At 56.7% G+C, this 22,057-nt stretch overlaps 1 protein-coding gene across 1 annotated transcript in view; it reads right to left on the bottom strand.

Moving 5' to 3' along the window:
- Positions 1 to 8,691: 8,691 nt before the first annotated feature.
- The window catches only part of TBC1D22A (TBC1 domain family member 22A), a 326,009-nt gene continuing 312,643 nt past the window's right edge, over positions 8,692 to 22,057 (bottom strand). Inside the window, exon 13 of the mRNA XM_082636735.1 lies at positions 8,692 to 10,634. Within this exon, the coding sequence (XP_082492861.1) occupies positions 10,506 to 10,634 (129 nt within the window). The 3' untranslated portion in view covers positions 8,692 to 10,505. The remainder of the gene's footprint in view (positions 10,635 to 22,057) is intronic.

Here is a 22,057-nt window from a genome sequence, read left to right as displayed (position 1 = left end):
CTCTCTCCCCTTCCCTCCCGCAGCCCCCTGCTGCTCTGCAGCGCTCAGGGGGTCATCCTTGGGCTCACAAAATTAAATATCTGAAAGATGCCAGGAACTTCCTTTGGTTTCTATGGCAACGTGAGAATAATTCACATTTTCCAGCCAAACTGAAGGAGAACACATTTTTCTTTGCATTGTGGGTGGCCAATTATTTTTAATAGCCGGTCAGGGCGGCTGTCCCTGGGTCCCTCTCACCATTAGCATCCCCAGCATTCCCAGACAGCAGTGGCCTTGGGAGGATGGTGGCCACTGAAAGTTTATTAAGAGATTCCAGGCTTCCCACCACTTGTCACCCGGGAGACCAAGGCCAGGCTGTGGCCATCTCTGCCCTGCGGCCTTGACTCCACTGGGATGACCAAGAAGGACCACCGCTGGGGAGGACTGGGTTTGGGGTCAGGTCTCCCTGGGCTCAGGCATCTCTGTCCTCACTTGCTGGGTGAGCTTGGACGTCCTTTCTGCTCTCTGACCCTCAGGTGCTGACCCCTATAGTGGACTCTTCTGTTTTTGTTTTTTTTTTTTGCGGTACGCGGGCCTCTCACTACTGTGGCCTATCCCGTTGCGGAGCACAGGCTCCGGACGCGCAGGCTCAGCGGCCATGGCTCACGGGCCCAGCCACTCCGCGGCATGTGGGATCCTCCCGGACCGGGGCACAAACCCGTGTCCCCTGCATCGGTAGGCGGACTTTCAACCACTGCGCCACCAGGGAACCCCTAGAGTGGACTCTTAATCCCTGCCAGTGGGGTCGCTGTGCGGGGCCCGGGGTCCAGGCCAGCCCAGGCCTCCCTGGCTATAGGGCCCTGCAAAGTCCCTTGGCCTCTCCAGGAGGCCCCAAACATTGTCATTCATTCGCTCCTAAAATATTATCAAGGACACATCAGAGGCCCGGTGGGGACCACCCTGAGCTCCTGAACTAGTGGTCGTGGAGATGGTGGTCCAGGCTCTGAAGAAACAAAGGGGTGGGTGGGGGAGAGGGAGGGTGACTGATGTAAGGCACTGGCTCTCGTGAACGCGGGGGCCGGCAAGTGTGACCCCAGCCGCCTTCCTCCGTGCTGCTCCCCGACTAATATCCGTCCTGCGCCAGAGACAGAGGAGCGCCCACAGGCTTGGCTGCTGTTCTCCCGGACTTGCTGCATCTGCCCCTCCCCCCCGCCCCTCGGAGGGAGGAGAACCCGCCCCCTCCCTCGGGTCTCCTGGTCCAGATCTGACGCCCCTTCACTGATGTGCATCTGGGTGTGTCTCAGTTTCAAATTTCCACGTTGGCTTCGGGAGTTTCTCCACCTCAGTCTGAGCTGGTCTCCCCTGGAAACCTCTCTCCTCGCCCGCCCTCCATCCAGTCTTCGTCTCCACTCTCCCGTCTCTCCCCAAGCCGGGCTCCTGATTTCCCTCCAAGCTGAGACCCGCCAAGCCCTTCCTCTACCTCCATCCAAGAAGAGGCCGTATTCTCTGGACAGTAAGCGCCTCCCCCGTTCTTTTTATTTGTTTGTAAGATAACTTGACCTCCAGTTTGGGTCGCTGAACGCTAAGGCCCTGGTCACAGGTTAACCGGGATTAACCGGGACACTCCGATGTCCTCATTTTCTTCCATGACACCTGAATCCAGTTCAAAACCACATGAACTCGGGGCGGCCCAGCCCTAATGAGTTCTAGATAAAAGCTGCATTATTAACCCCAAAGGGCCTGGGGGCCTGTGGCCTCTTAGCCTGCAGACTCAATGGAAAAAAATAAAGAAAACGTTAAAAGCAGCTGCTTCCTGGCCTCCGCTCCCCCCGGCCCCATCCCTGCTGGGTGTGGGCCCAGATCAGGCTGCAGCCAGCAGCTGCTCCCCAGGGCCCAGACCCCACTTTCCCCAGACCCCAGGACCGCTCCTCGGTTAAAGCCCCACCGCAAGCCTTTTCAGCTCCTCCGGGACCCAGAGCCCCTGCCCAGGCCCACGCTGGTCAGGTGCAGCCAAGGCCTCAAGCCCCACCCCCACCCCCAGCTGTGCCTGGGGCCTCCACCTCATGCATTGTTTTGCTAAATTCTGGTCACTGGGGGTTTAGTAGAACACGCTGTAAAGCCATCTGGCATGTGGCCTTTGGAAACAGAGACGTGTGACTACCTGTTCAAGGTATTTAGCGATTATTGATCTACTCAGTTTTAATTTCCTTCTCCAGTCAATTTTTGTAATTTGTATTTTTTCTCAAAATTGTCCATTTCATCCAGGTTTTCAAATTCATAGGTACATAGCTGCTCGTAGGAGGCACTTATGATTTTTTTAAATTAATAGATTACATTTTTTAGAGAAGTTTTTGAGTCACAGCAAAACTAAGAGGAAAGTACAGCGATTTCCCATGTACCCCCCAACACACACGTGCAGCGCCTCCCCCATTATCAGCATCCTCCACCAGGGGGTACACTTATTACCTCCACGGACACGTCAACATCATCCAAGCCTACAGCTGACATTAGGGTTCACGGCGGACAGTCTGTGGGTTTGGATAAATGTCTAATGACATGTATCCACCAACAGAGTATCATATGTAGAGGATTTTCACTGCCCTAAAAATCCTGTGTCCTCCACCTATTCCCCCCTCCTCCACCACCACCCCACCCCGCCAATCCCTGGCAACCACTGGTCTTCTTCCTGTCTCCATAGTTTTGCCTTTTCCAGAATGTCATCGAGTTGGAATCATACAGTATGTTATCCTTTTCAGATTGGCTTCTTTCACTTACTAATGAATGTTCCTATATATCTTTTCAAGGCTCGATAGCTCATTTCTTTTTAGGACTGAATAATATTCCATTGTCTGGATGGACCACTGTTTGTTTATCCATTCACCTACTGAAGGACATCTTGGTTGTTTCCAAGTTTTGGCAATTATGAATAAACAGTTGTCTGTAGGTTTTTGTGTGGGCATAAGTTTTCAACTCCTTTGGGTAAAAGCCACAGAGCATAATCGCTTCATCATATGGTAAGAGTATGTTTAGTGTTGTAAGAAACCATCCAACTGTCTTCCAAAGTGGCTGTACCACATAGGTACAATGGAATACTACTCAGCAATAAAAAAGAACAAAATAATGCCATTTGCACCAACGTGGATAGACCTAGAAATTATCATACTAAGTGAAGTAAGTCAGAAAGAAAAAGACAAATACCATATGATACCACGTGTACATGGAATCTAAAATATAACTCAAATGAACTTATTTACGAAATGGAAACAGGCTCACAGGCAGAGAAGAGACTTGTGGTTGCCAAGGGGGTGGTGAGAGAGGGATGGAGTGGGAGTTTGGGATTAGCAGATGTAAACTATTATATACAGACTGGATAAACAACAAGGTCCTACTGTAGAGCACAGGGAACTATATTCAATATCCTGGGATAAACCTTAATGGAAAAGAATATGAAAAAGAATATATATGTCTGAGTCACTTTGCTGTATGGCAGAAATTAACACAACATTGTAAATCAACTATACTCCAATAAAATGAATTTTTTAAAATGTATAAAAGCAAACTGGCTGCACCATTTCACATCCCCACCAGCACTGGGTGTTGTCAAGTTTTCAGATTTTGGCCATTCTAATAGGTATGTAGTGATGTCTCGCTGCTGCTTTAATTTGTATTTCCCCAATGACACAGGACGTGGAGCTTTTCATGTGCTTATTTGCCATCTGTGTATCTTCTTTGGTGAGGGTGTCTGTTCAGCTCTTTTGCGCCTTTTTAATCCAGTTGCTTACTGTTGCCCTTTAAGAGTTCTTGTGTATTTTGGATAACAGTCCTGTATCAGATTTGTCTTTTGCAAATATTTTCTCCCAGTCAGTGGCTTGTCTTCTCATTCTCTGTTGCTTATGATTTTTAAGCATCTGCAGTTTGCCTCCTTTTTTTTTTTGGTTAATATGGTTGAATTTTATCCATTAGAAATATTTGTCTATTTTTCATTCAACAAACATTATATAATCCCTACTATGTATAAGTGCTCCTTCTAACGCTGGAGATAAACCAACCGCAAAACAAAGATCCCTGCTTAGATTATTAGTCTACTTTAAAAATTAACTTTGGTTTTATCAGTCTTTTCCATTATTTGTGTTTCTTTTCTACTCCAATAACTTCTGCTTCTATATTTATTATTTTAATCCTTATGGGTTTTTTTTTTTTTTTTGCACTTTTGCTCTCTTATTCTTCTTCCAGCTTAAGTTGAATGTTCAGCTAAATTCTTTTTTTTTTTTTTTTTTTTTTTTCTTTTTGCGGTATGCGGGCCTCTCACCGCTGTGGCCTCTCCCGCTGCGGAGCACAGGCTCCGGACGCGCAGGCCCAGCGGCCATGGCTCACGGGCCCAGCCGCTCCGCGGCATATGGGATCCCCCCAGACCGGGGCACGAACCCGTATCCCCTGCATCGGCAGGCGGACTCCCAACCACTGCGCCACCAGGGAGGCCCTCAGCTAAATTCTTTTAAATATTTGTCTTTCAATAAAACATGTAAGGCTATAAAGTCTCGTCTACTTACTGTCTTAGCTGCACCCCACAAGTTTTGATATTTTAGTCTTTCACTATCATTTTGTAATTTCAAGTATGATTCTATTTTTATGATTATTTATATGTATATGGGGGCTTTGGCATTTAAACGTTCTCCTTGGTTTGGATTTCTAATATCATTGCATTGTGGACAGAACGTATAGGTCTGTATACTGCCGAGGCTTTGGGTTTACTGGAATCTCCCTTACAAAGGCCAAACATTTGTAAATGTTTTTTCACATGCCGGAAATAAATATGTAATCTCTTCGTGGAGAGCAAAATTCTATTACATCAAACCATCATTTTTATTTAAATCTCTCTTTTTAAAACTTTTTTCTTCCCTTGGTCCACATTTTCTGTAAGAGATGTGTTAACCTATCCGTTTATGCTGTGGAAAGGTCATTTTCTGCTTTCCTTTGGGGTCGTGTTGCCCTATTAACTCAGGCCCATGACTCACCGAGGCCGTCGCTTCATCATAGGACACAACCCTTTGTCCTTGTGAATGCTCTTCAAATATCTTTTAGGGGAATATAGATATTCTCAGCCACGCTTTCTTTTGGTTAGTATCTCCCTCACATTTATTGTTTTCATCCTCTTATTTCAAATCCTGTGCCATTTTGTCTTAGGTGTATCTCATGTAAATAGTATATTGTTGGATCTTATGGGGGTTTTTACAAAGTATAATGTGAATCTTTTTCAATAGGTGAGTTTAAGTAATTTCTTTATCATGATCACTTGCATATCTGAACTTCTTTGAACCATGTTAGTATTTCCTACTTACCCTATTTTTTGTTTGCTTCTCCCCAACTCCTTTCCTATCTTCTCGACTCGATCAGTTTTGTTCATTAGCTTTCTTTTTCCTCTCCTGGAAGTTATACTCTCTATTTCTATTCTTTTAAAAGTTTCCTTACATTTTAAAATAATTTCTTAAACTTGTATTTTCTGAGACGTTCTCGAGTAAACCAGGTGAGTGGGTGCCACCAAGGATGGGAGGGCAGTGGTCATTTTTCCGACTCATCCATTCGGCAATAATGACCGAAGAATCCCAGTACTAGAAACTAAGGCTGAGAATGGCTAAGACTGACCACACCAAGAGCTGGCAGTGCAGACGTGGAGAAACAAGGGCCCTCATAACCCACCGGTGGAAACGTAAACTGGAAAACCAGTTTGGCAACCAGTTTGGCATCATCTGCTAAAGTGGAAGATACCCACCCCACGTGGCCGTGGAATTCCACCTCTAGATGCACGCCCAGCAGAACTGGCACGTGTCCCCCCGAGGGACGCGCACACAGATGTTCAGAGCAGCAGTATTTACAACAGGTCTGAAACGGAAGCAACTCCAGTGCCCACCACCCACAGCGGAATGGGTAAATTGTGATCCACTCAGAGGAGAGAAAACGACAGCAAGAGATAAAATGGACCACAGCCGCCCAACCACGGGGATACCTGCACTAACAGAAAAGTTGTTTGCAAGAGTCTGTCCATGTGATTCCTTCAGATAACATAGTTTAGGAACAAACAAAACCACACGATGGTGTCAAAAGTCAGGGTGGCGTCCTGCTTGGGGAGGGGGCACCCGGGGACACCGCGGGTACGGGCCATGTGCTACTTCTTGACGGTGACAGTAGCTCCTGGTGTCGGCCTTGGGACAATTCACTGTCCCTAGATTTGTGCTGTGTGGCCTGCTGTTACTATATATTATATATTTTATACATACATATATTATATATTATATATATATTATAGCATACATCAGTTTTAAAGTAATATATATTATATATATTATATATTATATATATTATATATTATATATATATATTATAGCATACATCACAGTTTTAAAGTAAAAACAACAAAAATCATTGCCAAATCTTCCGGAAAAAATAGGAAGACTGAAAGAGTGGATTGGTTTTCCATTGCTGTTAATAACTTACCGCAAACTTAGCCAGGGTAGCTCAGCTGGTCAGACGTTTTGTGACTTCTTTTTCACTTTTTTAAACTATGAGTGATGTGAACATCTTGTCAGGCACTTGTATCTCTTCCTTTTGTGAATTGGCTATTTTCTGTGCTGTGCCCATTTTTATTTCCAAGAATTATTTCCAGTTATTTTCAAGCACTCGGTAGATATTAAGGAACTTCAACCTGTCTCACCTAGGTTGCAGGTATGTTTGCTGGGCTTATTAGCATTTATCTTTGTTTATTGAGGCTTTTGAGCTCTGCTGGTTGTGCATTTCTCCGTGGTGCACACTACAGATGTTTATCAGTCCTTTCCTTTATTGTTTTTGCCACTGGCATTGTGCTCAGAGAGCCTTTCACAGTTCCTGGGTATAAAAATATCTATCTATTTCTATTTTGAGTATTTGGGGATTTATTTAATATTTAAATCCACTCGTCTGGAATTTACCTGGGTATATAGTTTTTTTAGCCTCAGTTTGTCATTGGAACGGGCTCAAGGGTTCGATGCTTCGTGCATGGTCACATGGTCACATGGTCACAGAGTGGCTGCGAGCACTCCCTCGGCCATCCTTGTTAAGATCCTCTCCATGCCAGGGATTGGGCTGGGGTGAGGCTACAGGACTAGTGAGACAAGGCCTTGCAGCTGAGAGGGGCAGACCCCATGGGGCTAGGGTAGCACTGAAGGGAAGGGGACGAGAGGGGACGAGAGGGGAGAGGGCCAGCTGGGTCGGGCAGGACCGGGGAGGCTCAGGGAGGGCCCAGCTGCCCAACACTCTGAGCAGACTCCACCGAACACCAGCCCTGAGAGCTGACCCACGGGGCTGCAGGCCCAGCAGACACCTCCAGCTCAGGGTGGACGGGCCCGCAGTCCCAGGCTCGGTGCGGCTTAGCCGCGACCCGCCTTCCTGCAGAGACGCCTCCACGTGGCCAGAGGAAGCAGGCTCCTCAAACACAGGGGCCATTCTCCCATTTCAGATCCGCAGTTGACGGCAGCACGAAAGCCCTGCCCGCCCGCCCCCCATGAGTCCCTCCAAGAGCACAGATCGCTCAGACCTCTCCAGCCTCCACGCCCAGAGCCTCACCCTCCCTGGCACCAGACCTACCCAGGGCCCGGCCTCCCGTTCTTCCCTCTCAGCCGTGGGGCCCACAGGCAGGGCCCCTCCTGATGCCGGGCAGGGCGAGACGCACAGAGGCAGGGGCTTGTCTCAGACCTCTGGGCTTTGGGCCACCCCTGGGGGCTCGTGGACCCCAAAGCGGGCCTGAGGAGCAAACCGCTGGACCACGAACACCAACAAACAATGACAGCAAATGACAGCCGTCACCAGCTGCTGAGCTGAGACCTGGAGCCTGGCATCTCCCGCCTCCTGACTGTGGCGACGGGGATGGGCAGCGTGTCTCCACCCTGCGGCCTCAAGCCGGCACCGGGGGTCTGCAAGGGTCCACCCAGCTCGACGCAGGCTCGTGCGGGGAGGAGAGGTAAACAAACCCCCCCCCGCCCGGGGGGCTCCAGCCCACCCATGGGGACGGAACCTCATCCCAAGAAGGCAGAGAGCAAAGTGCTGCCCTGCGGGGGCCCCCAGCGGGGGGTGGGGGAAGGGCAGACATGGGGTGCCCAGAGGAGGAGAGAGCACCACGAAAGCAGCCCTGAGAAACCGGGGCTCACGGGGCCTTGTTTCACCAAACACCGGGAGGATGGGGGCTGGTTGGGGAGGGGCCTGGACACCCCGGGCTGGGGGGCAGGGCGGATGGGCGTGTCCTGGGTCCTAGGAGTGGGGAGGAGTGGACCCCAGACCCGGGTGCCTGCTCCAAGTAGACGCTTGACAGACCGTGGCCAGATGAGGAGGCCCCTCCTGTCCCGGGCCGGCCTGGATCCTGCCCCCCAGCCGGTGCAGCCTGGGCTTGGGGTTCAGCTCGGGTCTGAGTCTGGCCCACCTGCACCTTCAGCTCCCCACGAGGCCCTGATGGGCTTCAGCAAGACTGTGGGTGCTGCACCCAACGCCAGGCCTGGCATGCTGCAGACAGCCTGTATGGAAAGGCCCAGAACTCGGGACTGTCCAGCGGCTGCTGTAGGGCTGGGCCAGTGCCCCTGGCTCTCAGGTCTCCCCCGGCCTCAGACCAGACAGCCAACTGTGACCCAGCACCCGGCCAGGGCACCCTGTTCCTTCAGGAGAGCCCCTGAATCAAAGGCCAAGGCTGGATTTTCATTGCATCTTTATTCCATGTTTCGCACATTGTATTCCAGACAGAACAGCCTCTAATCACTTCAGACTGATTGGCTCAGGCTCCAAGGACCCCGTCAACACCCCTTGCATTCAGTTCCAGGTTTACATACACATGGAAACATGCATAGAGCCTCACTGAACTCCGTAGATGCTTCCTATTTGAAAAATCAACTGCCTCCAGGGGACATCTTTTGTGTCCCCAGCATTTGGGCTGCACAGACTACCCGAGCCACGGTGGGCAGTGCCCGGGGTCTAAGCAGGATGGGCCTTCGTGGAACTGGACGCCCAGCAGGCAAGCAGCAGGCCAGGGGGCCTTGCGCGGGGAGGAACCCCTGATGCCAGGGTCGGGGGCAGGGACTGGCCAGTAGGGGTGCTCTCCGTCTGCTCTAAGGCAAGCAGGTCCCTCCGCTGATTCGGGGGCTTCTGACATTTGCACAGTATTTTGTGATTTCCACGCACATGTAACAAGCCAAAAATAAGGAACGCACACCGTCACACACGTGCACCTGTGTATTCTGATCCTCGGCTGCACAGCCTCTGGGCAGCGACCTGGCACCTGAGCTGTGCCAAGACGGGTGGTGGCGGGGCTGCCCTGGGAGGGCGGGCAGGTGGTGGGAAGAGATGCCTGCGCGTGGATGAAAGTCTGGGGCAGAGGTCAGGAGCCTGTCCTGGGCTCAGGGCTCAGAGGCTGTGGCTGTGGCCTAGAGCTCCACGGGGGTGTCCGCGTCACCATGGGCGACATGCCCATGACAGGTGCTCTCTGGCCAGGGCGGGCAATGTGGGGGAAGCAGGACGGGCCCCGGCAGAGCCCAGGGCAGGGCGGGTCTGGCACTTTCTGCAGCTGGGCTCACGGCCCCAGTGACCAACACACAGCAGCAGTGATCAGGTCCGCAACACACCCGGAGACGCAGCAAGCAGAGGGGCTCGGGCCACTCGGCCCCCGCGGTGTGGGCGCAGGTGCAGGAGCAGTGGAGTCCTTCACGGCTCTGATCACAGAGCAGGAGCATCTGGACCCACCTGTCCAGGTGGCCCAGGCGAGCGAGGCTGTGGCTGGAGGCTGAGCGTCCGCCCGACGCCCCACACCACCCAGCGGAAGGGCCCCCGCCCGCGCAGGCTCCTCGACAGACCAGCCGGGTGGTTCTCTGTTTCCAGAGGTCATAGATGGAAAGTAAGGCAATTTCTATAGGCCGCACTCTGCTCCCAGCTGCTGCAGCCAGAGGCTCCCCAGGCTCGCCGTCTGCCTTCCAGCCACGTTTAAGCCAAGGGAGCAAGTACGCGGCAAAGTTAAAGTGACGAAGTTACAGAAATCCGGCTGGCTGTCAGAGGCCTGGGAGAGCACAGAGATTTCAGAGGTTAGTGCAACGTTTCACTTAAGACTTTGTCTACGTTTTATTCTTTTTCACTCAACAGAATAGAATTTTTACATTTCCAAGTAGGTAAGGAGATGGCTGCCACCTCCCTCTGCCCCCGGCACCCAGACAGCAGGCCACTCGGAGAGGGTCTGCCTCTCAGGCCGCCCCGGCTGGGGGCTCCGTGAGGTGGGCATTTGGCAAGGATGCTCCAGGGTCGGGAGAGGGGGACGCCCGGCCCCTCTCTGGCCCCGCGTGGCCGGGACCCTCCCTGGCTCTCTTTGGTATCTCAGAAAACAGAGGCCGCCCGGCCCTCGCCAGGCCCTGGACCACGTCCCGGCCAGCCGCTCCAGCAAGGCCTCTCCTTGGCCGTGGCCTTCAGCCGGCCGGCAGCGGGGTGTGCTGCCCCGGGCGGGGGAGGCCACGGCGGTAGGCCCGGGCTCATTTCTTGTAGTGATTGGGGGCGTCCGCGAAGACAAACTTGAGGCGGTAAGCCTCGGCCAGCAGCAGGCTGACGTCTTCGTCGCCCCAGTGGGCTGTGGGCAGGTTCTGGAGGAAGAGCAGCAGCTCCTGGGGGGAGAGAGACAGGCTGGGTCAGACGGGGCGGCCAGCTGTGCCGCGGAGAGGCTCCACAGTGGGGGGCCCTGAGGAAACGCACAGGCCCACAGCGGGGTGAGCTGGGGGGGCCGTCTAGCCCCCGAGAATCGTGTCCCCTCCCAGCTTGAGCCCGAGCGCCCCACGCCCTGCAGCCAGGAGGACACCCCCCGGGAGGCTCCCAGGCCTGCTGGGACGCGGAGGGCAGCGCCAGCACCGCGACACAGCCGGGCCGCACGCACGCCCCCGGCCTCCCGCCACTCTGGGGCCCAGGGCCATCCGGGCGGGGATGCCCAGCGGCGGGGGGCTCTCGGGGCTCAGACCCAGAAGCCAGGCCTGGGCTCAGGTGCTGGCTGTGCTGCCTCCCGGCTGGTGGACCAGCCGCTGACCACCTCGGGGCCCCGGGTTCCCCATCGAGACGAGGGCCCCAGCTCCCACCAGGGCTGCCAGTGCCTGGCACTGGGCGATGCGGGGGCCTGTACCAGGCCTGCTGTCCTCACGACGCCCCTCCCAGCGCACGGCCCTCCCCCCACTCCCCAGTGGAGAGCCACGCGTCAGGACTCTCCGCCAGTGCAGCTTCCCTGTTGCTGCTTTCCCTTCCTCAGTCCCATTTCCTTTCGCATTTTGGACACTTTCTGGGGGCCTTTAAATTCAATTCATGGAGCAAACTTCACTGGCAGAACGTCCCCGGGGACGTATCAACATCAATCTGCTGTCTTTCACCATTAGATGCAACTTACACGGATGCCAGTCCAATTCTGAGCAGGTCGTAAATAAATACCTTTGGTTTTCTTTTTAATCCACTTCGCTTCATATTATCATGACCTCGCTACCTGCAAGGTGAGAAGCAATACCCTCCCATTGCGGTAACTCAGCAACTCTACTGCACACTCAATTTCAGAATCTAATTTAGTCCCCCAGGTTCAGTGGACGGAGAGAGAATAGAAATGCCCGGTGGCCCGCAGCCTGCAATGTTAAAGAAGGAAAAATCTGTCCGGGTGACCTTTACGAGAGGCAGGGGACACAGCCGAACATGCCCTTAAATGCAGATTTCTTTTTTTAAAAGGCCTGTCTTATTTATGAGCTAGGCAGCAACACCTCCGACCTGGGAGCCACGGCACATCTGTTAGCCACATCATTCGGGAAAAGGGCCATTGGTCACGATGCTATCACTAGGTCACACCCCAAGGGACCCGCCATCCCCTGCGACGGTGGCAGGGAGGGCCCGGTCCAGCAGCCTGCAAGGGCAATTCCATTTTTAATCTTAACTTCTCTGTAAACAGTGCTGTGACCACGTCTGCAGAATAAAAGTTAAAAGAAGGTTTGCTCACAACACTGAGGCTGTGAGGAATCAAAGACAAGTCGCGTCCCCGTGGTTCTTTTCTTCCCATGTCCACGAGTTGCCACCACAGCAACAAAGCCATGGCCCGGGGCATCCCGCCCCCTCCATCAGCCTGTGTCACCGTGCCCTCCCACGCTGGCACGTGCTGTCCGCTGTGGCCGGGAGGGACCGTAGCGATGGTGCCGTCCCCGCCGTGCAGCCTGGAGGCCTGCTGTTCTCAGTCCCCAGCAAGGTCACGGTCACCCCGCAGTCTGGAGGCCCGCAGCACAAGGCCCCGCAGAGGGCAGCGGCCCCGAATCTCAGGTTGCCCGGGGTCTCAGTATGACGAGCGATTTGACTGTCCTCTGGATACTCTGGATGTCACCTCGCGAGCATGTGGATCGTGGCTGGTGGTCTCTTTTACCAGGCAGTCCCCTGCGGAGGCCCCACCAACACCACCCCGGCCACAGGTCGCCCTGCAGGCGTCGTCCTGCGGGTGATAGCAGTGGGGGGAGCCGGGGGCAGGGTGAAGGGCGGGGCCCTGAGCTGGGCTGTTGCCGGGGACATCTTTTCCACAGAGTCCTTCCCGCTCTGACTTTCGCCTCTGGGTAGGTTCCAAGAGGTGAGTCTTCCAACGTTAAAGAGCGAAATGCTTCCGGCTTTGGGGACTTCTTGCCAAAGAGTTTCATTTTTCCAGAGACAGGAATTACGTTACCATTTGCAAAGTATGATTATCTCTATCTCTTTCGTCCCTCCCAGGAAGGACGAAATGGTGACACAGTGGCGTCCAGGAAGGTGGGCAGGGGTCCCCTCTCAGGGCCCCAGGTTCTCTGTCTGGTTGGCCCCCTGCAGAGGCTCCTGTGAGCCCAGCAGTAAGGCTCCACACAGCCAGACACAGAGGAGGCAGCTCCAAGCCCAGCACACCCCCATCACGACCCCACAGAACTCTGGAAGCACATCCTTGGTGTCCTCACCTACGTCATGGGGTGATCTGTCTCCTTGGTGACATCAACAGGTCCACGTGCCCCCGTGTCCCCGACATGAAGCACACAGCACGTGGTGCCAACCTGTGAACAGTCGCTAGGGTACAGTCAGCTAAAGGCACGCACGCTTGTAAAGGATGCTGAACGTGGGGCTCACATCCAGCCCTGCACCATTCAGCCGGTCTCCTGGCTCTCTGCGCCTCGGTTTCCTCATCCGTAAATGGGGACAATAACGCGCCTCCCTCTCTGGGTTGTTAATTTGTGCAAAGTGCTCCCAACGGTGCCAGAATATAAAAAGCACAGGGTAAGTGTCACCTGCTGCTGCTACTATTCAACTAGTCTTCGATCACTGTTCACGGTGGTGGTTGATCGTCACGGCAGCAGTAGCGGCATTTATGCCAAATAAATTCCTATCCGTGGGAAATGCCAGGGAGTTTGGCAAATGAGCTCAAGATGAAATGGAATCTTCCCTGGACAGTAGCTCAGAGGAGGCAGCGCCGGCATCTCGAGGAAGGAAACACGCCACATGTGTCGATCTACGGGCTGTGGCTAGGACCCCGACCGGGGAGCCGCGTGGGACCCTTTTGAGGGGACTTGAAGGAGTGCGTTTGGACTGGATCGTCCAATTCTGGCGTCTGGTACAAAAGGCACTGCGTGTCATCAAAACAGCCCCAAACAGTCGATTAAGGAAGAGCAGCTCTGGGTGCAAGGTCCCCTGACTCCACCTGCCTCTGCGTCAGGGCACACACGCCATCACATGGCCAGCTCTGCCCTCGGGGGCCAGACAAAGGATTAGGAGGCGAACAACGCTCAGCTCTGCGCAGGGGTCCGGCCAGGCGTGACTGGCTGGCGGCTCTCGACGCAGCCCCCCGTCTGTCCCCCGACTATGGGGATCTCGGTGGAGATGTGGGTAGATCACACTCCAGATCTCAGATACTTGGTCTGAACAAAAGTCTGTGAAATGTTTCTTAACTTTAATATTGATCACATGTTGAAAGATAATGTTATAGATGTACTGGGTTAAATAAAATATTAATCTCACTGGTTTTCCCTGTTCCGCGAGGCTCCCAGAAGCTCTCCCTCGTGGCGGGCGTTCCTCTCCAGCCGACAGCGCTGCTCTGATTACACCCAGTACAGCCCCCCTGCGCCGGGACAGCAGCCACGACGGTGCCAACCACGCTCCCTTCTGCGGACCCTCGGGCACAGGACTCACCCCAAGGCTCCCAGGTCAAGGCCGGCTCCGCGCACGTGGGAGAGCACACTGAGGCCAGGGGTTTACAGCCTGGCCACGCGCAGAGACGAGTGAATTAATCGTGACGGGGCTGAAGGCCCAGATGCGAACTCTGATTACTTTCTCCCCTTAACTGAGAAGACGAAGCAGCAGCCCCTGCACTGACACGGGCAGGTGACGGGCCTAATTGGTTTAATTCACTTCTCCGGCACGTTCCGACAGTCAATTTGTGCAGCTCGGCCAGCAAACCTGCCATTGGGGAGCCCCGATCGGCCGCGGAAGGGTGGCCGTGGGTGCCACCTGGGGACGCCGTGGGGACACGCAGGCTGGGTTGGGCAAGGCTGGGGCCTCGGGCATTTCTCCCACATCCTCAGCCTTCCAGGCGAGGAGATGGAGGCGGGGGAAGCAGAAAGTCTGGCCCAGGGCCTGGGTGGCTCGGCGCCTGTGTAGCAGGCGGGTCTGTCCCCGCCAGGCTGGGCAACATGAGAGTGCAGGCAGCCGGGAACTCTGGAAGCCAAGCCTGCGTCTGCCGGGCGGGGACAGTGACAGGAGTGACCTCCAGGCCAGGAGGGTCCAAGGGGCAGTGACTCAGCCATGCTCAGTGCAGGAGTGGCCCTGTGGTCCATCATCTCCACGTCACCATCATCCCACTGACACCCGGCAGGCCCCAGGGGCGTCACCGCCTCAGAGGTGCCGGGCAGCTCCTGCCAGGGCTGTGCTGAGGACCTGAGGACCCAGTGCACACAAGCTCAGCAGGACACCCAGCACACGGGAACTGCCACCATGGCCGCCACCACCATCATCGTGGTGTGGCCGTGGCCCCGGCTACCAGGACCTCAGACGACGAGAGTGGTGGTCACACAAAGCAGCCGCGGCTGGAATCTGCATGGCACCTGCACCCAGGCCTGCCCTGTGGGCGGATGTGCTGGTCTGGGCCCGCGTGGCCAGCCTCCCACCCCCCTGCCCACCCGGGCGAGGCTCCAGGGACCACGTGCTCCAAAGGTCAAAGGTCACGGTCCAGGCCCAAACCCAGTGCCCGGCAGCCGGTGCAAGGCCAGGTCATTTGTATTCCTGCCTGTGCAGGGGCTGCTGGGGCTTGAATCCACATTCAACATAAAATACCTGTTCTTGGTCAGTACACGTATAAAAGGGAAGCAAAAAAGGAGCCAAGACTAAATTACACTGAAGTGGGTTTGCGGCGACTGCGGGCAGCACAGACAGCAGTGGGTTGCCGGGCAATTCTGATGGTCCGGGGGCTCTGGCCGGGCCTCCCTGGGCACCCCTGGGGGTGGGGGACAGGGCGGGCACGGCACCATAAGCCGGGAGGCTGGCGTGCGTCTGGCACATGGTCCTGGAGTCACACGTGACCGTCCAGCCCGCGGCTCTCTCCTTTCTGCGCCTCCACTCACTGTCTGCTCCCTCGGCCAGGACCTTCCTGTCGGCGTGGGGAGACGGGACCCTGCCCTGGGCCACATGACGGCGTCTGCAGGAACAGGCCAGGCTCTGTCCCCTGCGTGGCGACGGCTGCTACAGGCAAGGAAGGGCCTGCTACAGGCAAGGACAAACATGAACCTCGGGGGTCACCACTCAGAGAAGGTCCCAGGGCCGTCTCTCGAGTCAGTGGTCAACCACGAGCTGCCCTGGGCCCAGAGTTCACTTTGCGCCAAGCACCAGGCTACATGCTGACCTTCCGACCAATCCCGGGGCTCCCCTACCCCCGTGTCTATGACCAATCCTGGGACTCCCTCCCCTCCCCACCGTGTCTACTACCAATCCCGGGGCTCCCACACGCCCCACCTGGGAAACAGGAATCTGGGACCCAGGAATCTTAGTGACCACTCAGTTCACGCCTGGCGCTGGGAGGGCTGCTTCCCCCAGGGCTACCGTCCTGAGCCCTGAACCTGACCTCTGCAAGACCCTGCCTCTCTGAGAGGCCACGTGCTCAGAGGGGACTGCCCCCCTCAAATGTGCCCCCCTGCTGTCCCCCCAACACTTAAAGGACGCCTCCTTGGGACCCGGCAGCCCTGGGCTGGAGGTCAGACAGCCGAGGCTCTGACCTGGTCCCTCCTCCTAGAGCTGAGAGCTGACCAGAGGATAAGACCTCGGGAAGCCCCCTGGGTGGGCAGGATGCTGCTGGGCGCGAGCAGGGCTGTGATGCTCCAAAGGCCCTGTCCCACTCCACTGGCACACCCCCCCTCCTGCACCAGCCACGGCCCCAGGAGGGCCCCAGAGGCCCTAGTATGAAAATTACCTATGAAAAGTTCACCCTATTTCCCTTATTTTTAACCTATCACACTTGATGCCCTTTAGCCAGGAGATCAAAGAATACAGAACTCAACCTGACGCTCCGCAGACGTGAAGGCGGCCCTGCAAAGGTCAGTCCGCCCGGCTCGCTGCTCCTCCCAGGCGGATGCTCGCTCGGGGGCCCGACTCGCCACGTCCAATCCTGCGTCCCCACCAGATTCGGACCCCGGCGTCCAGGAAGACGGAGCCCCTGCTGTCTCAGGGGGCACGGAGGTGGGGAGGCTCGGGTCCTAATGCCTTCCGGGAGGGGCTGGGCAGCTGGAGGCCATCAGGGCCATGCTGGGCCCCCTGGGGCTGCTTCCTGCCTCCCTCCCTCTCCCCTCCCTCCCAGATGGTCCTGTGACAGCTGATTCCTTTGACAATCCAGTTATTAGTTTGAAAATCTTGTCAAGTTCTGGACCAAACCAGAGCTAAAAATAGAAGGATGGTGACAGCCGGCTGGGATGGACAGCCAGCTGCCAGGCTGACCCACTGGCTGGTGACAGCCCTCCAAAAGGTAGGATATGGAAGGTGACACTGCAGACAGCGATCTTCTGAGGACCCTGGGAGGTGCGTTTTCCTTGCAATTAATTTCATATTTCTTTGCCAAAAAAGGGATTCTAAAGAGAAAACACCTTTGGGTACTGAAAACACAAGCTTGACATGAGCGCCCCAATCGAGCGAGCTCTGCATTTCATACGCACGGCTGAGAGGCGTTTGATCAGCACACAGAGGATATTTAAAATCCTGGCACGGCAGTTACAGCCGGCTCCATCCCGCAGGGACCTCTCCGCTTCGTGGGCTGGAGGGCTGGGCGGCTGGTCGCAGACGGGGTGTGATGAGAGATGGAGATGCTGTCCATGAAGGACCCTCGAGAACGTCTGGTCGGGAAGGATGCCCACTTACATGGGGGGAGGCCCCAGGCCCGTGTTTATCTACACGCAGCAGAGGCACCCCTTCCAAACGTGCAGAGGGAAGGCGCCATGCAGAAGGCTCGGGGGCCTGGAGGTGGCGCCAGCTGTTACCCCCCAAGAAATCAGAGGAGGGGGTCACGGGAAGGAGGCGGGTGGGGGAGACTGCTGCGGGCTGCCGTCTGAACCTGCCCCCCAGCCCTAGGGTTGCTGCCTGCACAGCAGCTCCCACAGCCTCCCACGTCCCCAGGGGCTACCCTGCCAGGCTCTGGGGCAGGGACGGCATCAGCCCAGCAGTGCCAGCCCATGTGGCTCCCCACATGTGGCCCTCTCCCCATGTCCAGTGTCCCCCAGTGCCGGTCCTCCCTATTGACCCCCCTTTCCTGAAACCCCCTTGCCCCACCTTGCCTGCAGTTCACCGCCCATCCCCCCGGCCACCCTGCCCGTCTCCTTGGTGAACCCTCCCCCTGCCGGTCCTCTCAGGGCCGGGGGCCGCCCTCCCTGGAGCAAGGGTCACCCGCACCCGTGTCCCCACCCCCAGCTGTCCCTGAACCCCGTCCTTGCATGTCCTGTGGCTGCCTGCACCCCTCTGCACTTGTACGCTGCTCGCCATCACACGACCACGTAAGGGCTCCCAAACTAAACATGTCCCCTCCCTCCCCCTCCCTCCACAGACAGGAGCACGCAGCCCGCACACACGGTGCCCTCGCCACAGCAGTAAGACCCCTGCTCCCAGGTCCAGCCCACCCTGGCTCCCCAGGCCCTCCCACCCTGCCTCGCTCGCAACCTAGCCCAGCCCACCACCACCCTTTGGTGGATGACCACGGGGCCCCCTGGCTTCCCAGCCCACCCCCAAATCCATCACCAGCATGGCCGCAACACCGGCTTCGTCTTGAAAAGGAAAACCGTCCCCCAGCGACCCTGCTCTCCACAAGCCACTGAACAGCTGGCGCTGGTGCTGGCCCTACAGCCCAGACCCGCAGGCTAGGGTCCTTGCGGCTTGGCTCTGGTAGGTTCCAAGCCCACCCAGGCCGCTCTCCCCTTGAGAGACACCAACATTCAGCTCCTCCTCCAAGGGTGTCCCCTGGCGCGTCCCACGACAGTCAGGTCCCACGTGCACTCCGAGAGCCCATCCCCGGCCACCGGAACTGAGCGCCGAGATGTGCTGCGGGCCGGCCCAGGGCCCCTGGGGGAGGAGGGGCATCTTCCTTCCCGAGAAAGGGCCTAAAGGAGACATTTATCTCCACGGTCTACAGATGGTGAATCCCACACTCCTCAGAGGCAGATAACAGAGCCCTGAGTTCTGGAGCAGGGTGCCCTCCACAGCGGCCGGCACGCAGTCACAACAGGCAGATGCCTGAGGAGACAGGAAAAGGCCACCCGGCCAGCCGGGGCTGACTTTGGGACAGGGGACAACAGGGTCCCACGAGGTGGACTGCCTCAGGGCCAGCCTGATGGGGACGCTTGGGGCCCCGACCACTCTTCAGCCTGCCCCGAAACAGCCAGGGGGTCCAGGAGCCCCGGGGCCGGCCAGTGGAGACACTGCTCTTTCCTTTTGCAAGTGGCTGAGCTCAGAGAGACAGACCACTGGGAAAGCCACCACATGGTGGCCTTATGGCTCCCATGAGCTCAGGGTCCTCCTCAACCCCAGGGAGGTGGGGGTCTTCCAGGAAGGCCACCGGGGACCACCAAGACCTCCGGGCACAACACCTCGGTGAACTCCCCCAGTCCCCAGGAAGGCTCTCAGCCCAGATGACAGCTGAGACATGAGATTTTCACCGGGGAGAGAGGCCGCCAGCAGGGCCACGGCTGGACCCACGGAACCAGGATGTTCCACGACAGTGAGCCACACTCGCAGAGGCTGCATCCGGACCGCTGGTAGTATCGACTTGCAGCAGAGCTGGTTTCACAGACTCACCAGCAAAATGATATTTTCTTTGTCATACACATTGTAAAACTGATTAAATTTCCCGAGCTGCTCAAGTATGTTCTCACATTGATTCTCCCGCTGCCCGGGAGGGAAAATGCGCAGGGTGGCTCAGCCCGCAAGGCCCGCTTTCATGCCAGCGCGTGCTGGGGCCACCCTGTGAGATGTGGGGAGAGCGCCCAGGACCACGGGGGCATGAGAGCACCACGCGTGCATACAATCGCCTCTTGAGGGTGGCAAGTGGACTCAAAGCCACTCAGACCCTCCTGGTGGGCTCCTGGGAGGAGCCTGGAGGCACGAAAGGGGCATTTTACATGGATAACAGCCCTTTGCCAGACATGTTCTGCAAATATTTCCCCCCACTCTGTGCTCTGTCTTCTCACGCCCTTGACACTGTCCTTCGCAGAGCAGATTTCATTTGAGTAAGTCCAGCTTACCAGGATCGCGTCTTTGGTGTTGTAGCTAAAAAGGCAACACCGTGTCCACGGCCACCCAGGCCGTCTCCTAGGTCGACTTCCAGCAGCTTCGTAAGTTCTGCGTCTCACATGTGGGTCTGTGATCCACGCTGGGTTCATCTAGCGAAGGTGGCAGGTCTGTGTCTGGACTCAGTTTTCCGCACGGGGACGGCCAGCTGTTCCAGCACCACGTGCTAAGAGGCCAACTCTGCTCTGTTGTGCTGCCTTTGCCCCCTCGTCAGAGGCCCGCTGACTACGTTTACGGGGCCTATTTCCGGGCTCTCTGTTACGTTCCAGTGGTCTACGTGTCTCTTCTTCTGCCCCACACCCTGCGACCACACCCTCCCTCACCTGGCCTTTGAACACGCTTTGCTGAAACCCTTTGGGGAGTTTGGGTTTTTGGAGTTTTTTTGAGCAGGAGCCACCCGCTTTCGTTGTATGGCCCTGTAATAAACCTTTCTTCACTCCAAACACCGACATCTCGGTGTGTTTGGCCTCACTGCGCGTCGGGCACACGAACTTACGTCGCGTAACATCTTGATGTCTGCAGCCTCGCGGTCCATCTGGATGCTGGGCAGCGTCATCCTCCATCTTTGCTCTTTGCCAGTATTGCCTGGGCCATCTGGGTCTTTTGCCTCCTTCCTATAAGCTTTAGAATCAGTTTGCCAACAACCCAATAACTTGCTGAGACGTTTATAGACTTTTGAAACTTTGAACAAGTGAATTCACAGCGACCTGGGGCAGGTGAGGGCCTCCCTGCTAGGTGTCCCCCAGCTCCCCGGCTCAGGCCCCGTGTGAAGGGCCCAGCAGTCATTTGGTGGCATCAGCGACGACGCTGGCCCCTCGGCAGAGGGACCACACCCCCCCAGCCCGCCCGAGCCGCCCTTCGGCAGGGGGCGTGAGTGGAGGCTCTGGGGCCAGGCCGCCCGTGCCAACTGCCAGCGCTGCCTTCGCTAGAGGGTGAGCTGGGTGCCTCACCCGCCCCAGCTGTAAATGGGACGACGACAGCGCTGACCTCGTGGTGCTGCTGGGAGAACGAGGCAAATGCACAGAGCCCACGGCTGGCGTGCACCTACAACGTCCGCGCCCCTTCCCCCGCAGTTCCCTTACAACCCCCGTCTACACAGCATGGCTTCGGCTGCACCAAACGCTCCGTCTGCCTGACTGCAAGGCCCAGGATCTCAGCCACTGAAGTCGTGTCTGGGCACCTGCATGCGTCCCCCTGCAGTGACCTGGTTGACAGCAACACCCGTGCGCTCCAGAGTCCGCAGGAGCTGAGTGTGTAGGGGCCCGTGTGCCAGTCGGGCCACGTCCACGGGACCAAGAAGGAGGTCCCGAGGAGGGGCACTGGCCAGCGGGCACGAGGCTCCCCTGCACCTGCGGCTCACCTTCCTGGGGGCTCCTCCCGGCTGCCATCACCTCCTGAACCCCCCAGCGGTGCCTGGAAGGTGGGGCTGGTGGGCCCTGGGTGAGCAGAAGCTGCCTTACTCCACCCTTCACCCCCCGCTTGCCTTTATGCTGCAGGCGAAAGGGCCTTTTCCCCTCGGGAGAAGGGGAAAGAACCTTCTAGGATGAGTAGACAAACTCCGGGAGAGGAACTCTGGGGTCACAAATGTCCCCTTACAGCTCACTTACAATGCGCAGCTCCACCGAGGGCCTCTGGCAGCCCTGGTGCAAGGCTCTGACCTACGAAAAGAGACAGAAGCTCCGGCTCAGGAAGGTTGCAGGGAGGGGGAGGGATGGGGATTTGGGTGGTTCGGGCTCTTTTTCTACGAAAGAAGCCAAAGGCAGCGATATTTTAGAACACCCTTACCCTGGGTGTTGGCGAAAGGTTTGCACTTCCCATCCCTCCAAGTACAAGATGCCCTGAGACCCTCCGTCCAGGGGCATCTGGCCTGACCAGGAGCGATGGGGCAAGGGCCTCGGAAACCTCCGACTAAAGGGCTGACTCTGGCGGGAGGCCAGGGGAGGCCGTGGAGCAGGACACACGTGAAAGGAGGAGGACGCGTTGGGGCAGTGAGCCGCGAGGCTCTCCCGTGTCTCCTGGATGCCGAGGCCCCCATGCCTCCTCCCTGGTCTCTGCCAGGCCCCAGGGACTGACCCCTGAGCAGGTTCCTCCAGCCAGGGCCCTTCCTGCGTGTGCAGGTCCAGAACGCACAGCGGAGAGCACGTGGGGCCGAGGGGACCCTGCGGACAGGGCGGCAGGGAAGGGACCCCAGGCTCCCCAGGCCCGGCTCTGTGATTCAAGCCCCTGCTTCCCAGACACTGGGCGCTGCGTAAACATCCCT

The sequence above is a fragment of the Mesoplodon mirus genome, assembly GCF_964341445.2.
Source record: "Mesoplodon mirus genome assembly, chromosome: 11".
Classification (NCBI taxonomy): domain Eukaryota; kingdom Metazoa; phylum Chordata; class Mammalia; order Artiodactyla; family Ziphiidae; genus Mesoplodon; species Mesoplodon mirus.
This window is presented reverse-complemented; position numbering and strand designations above follow the sequence as displayed.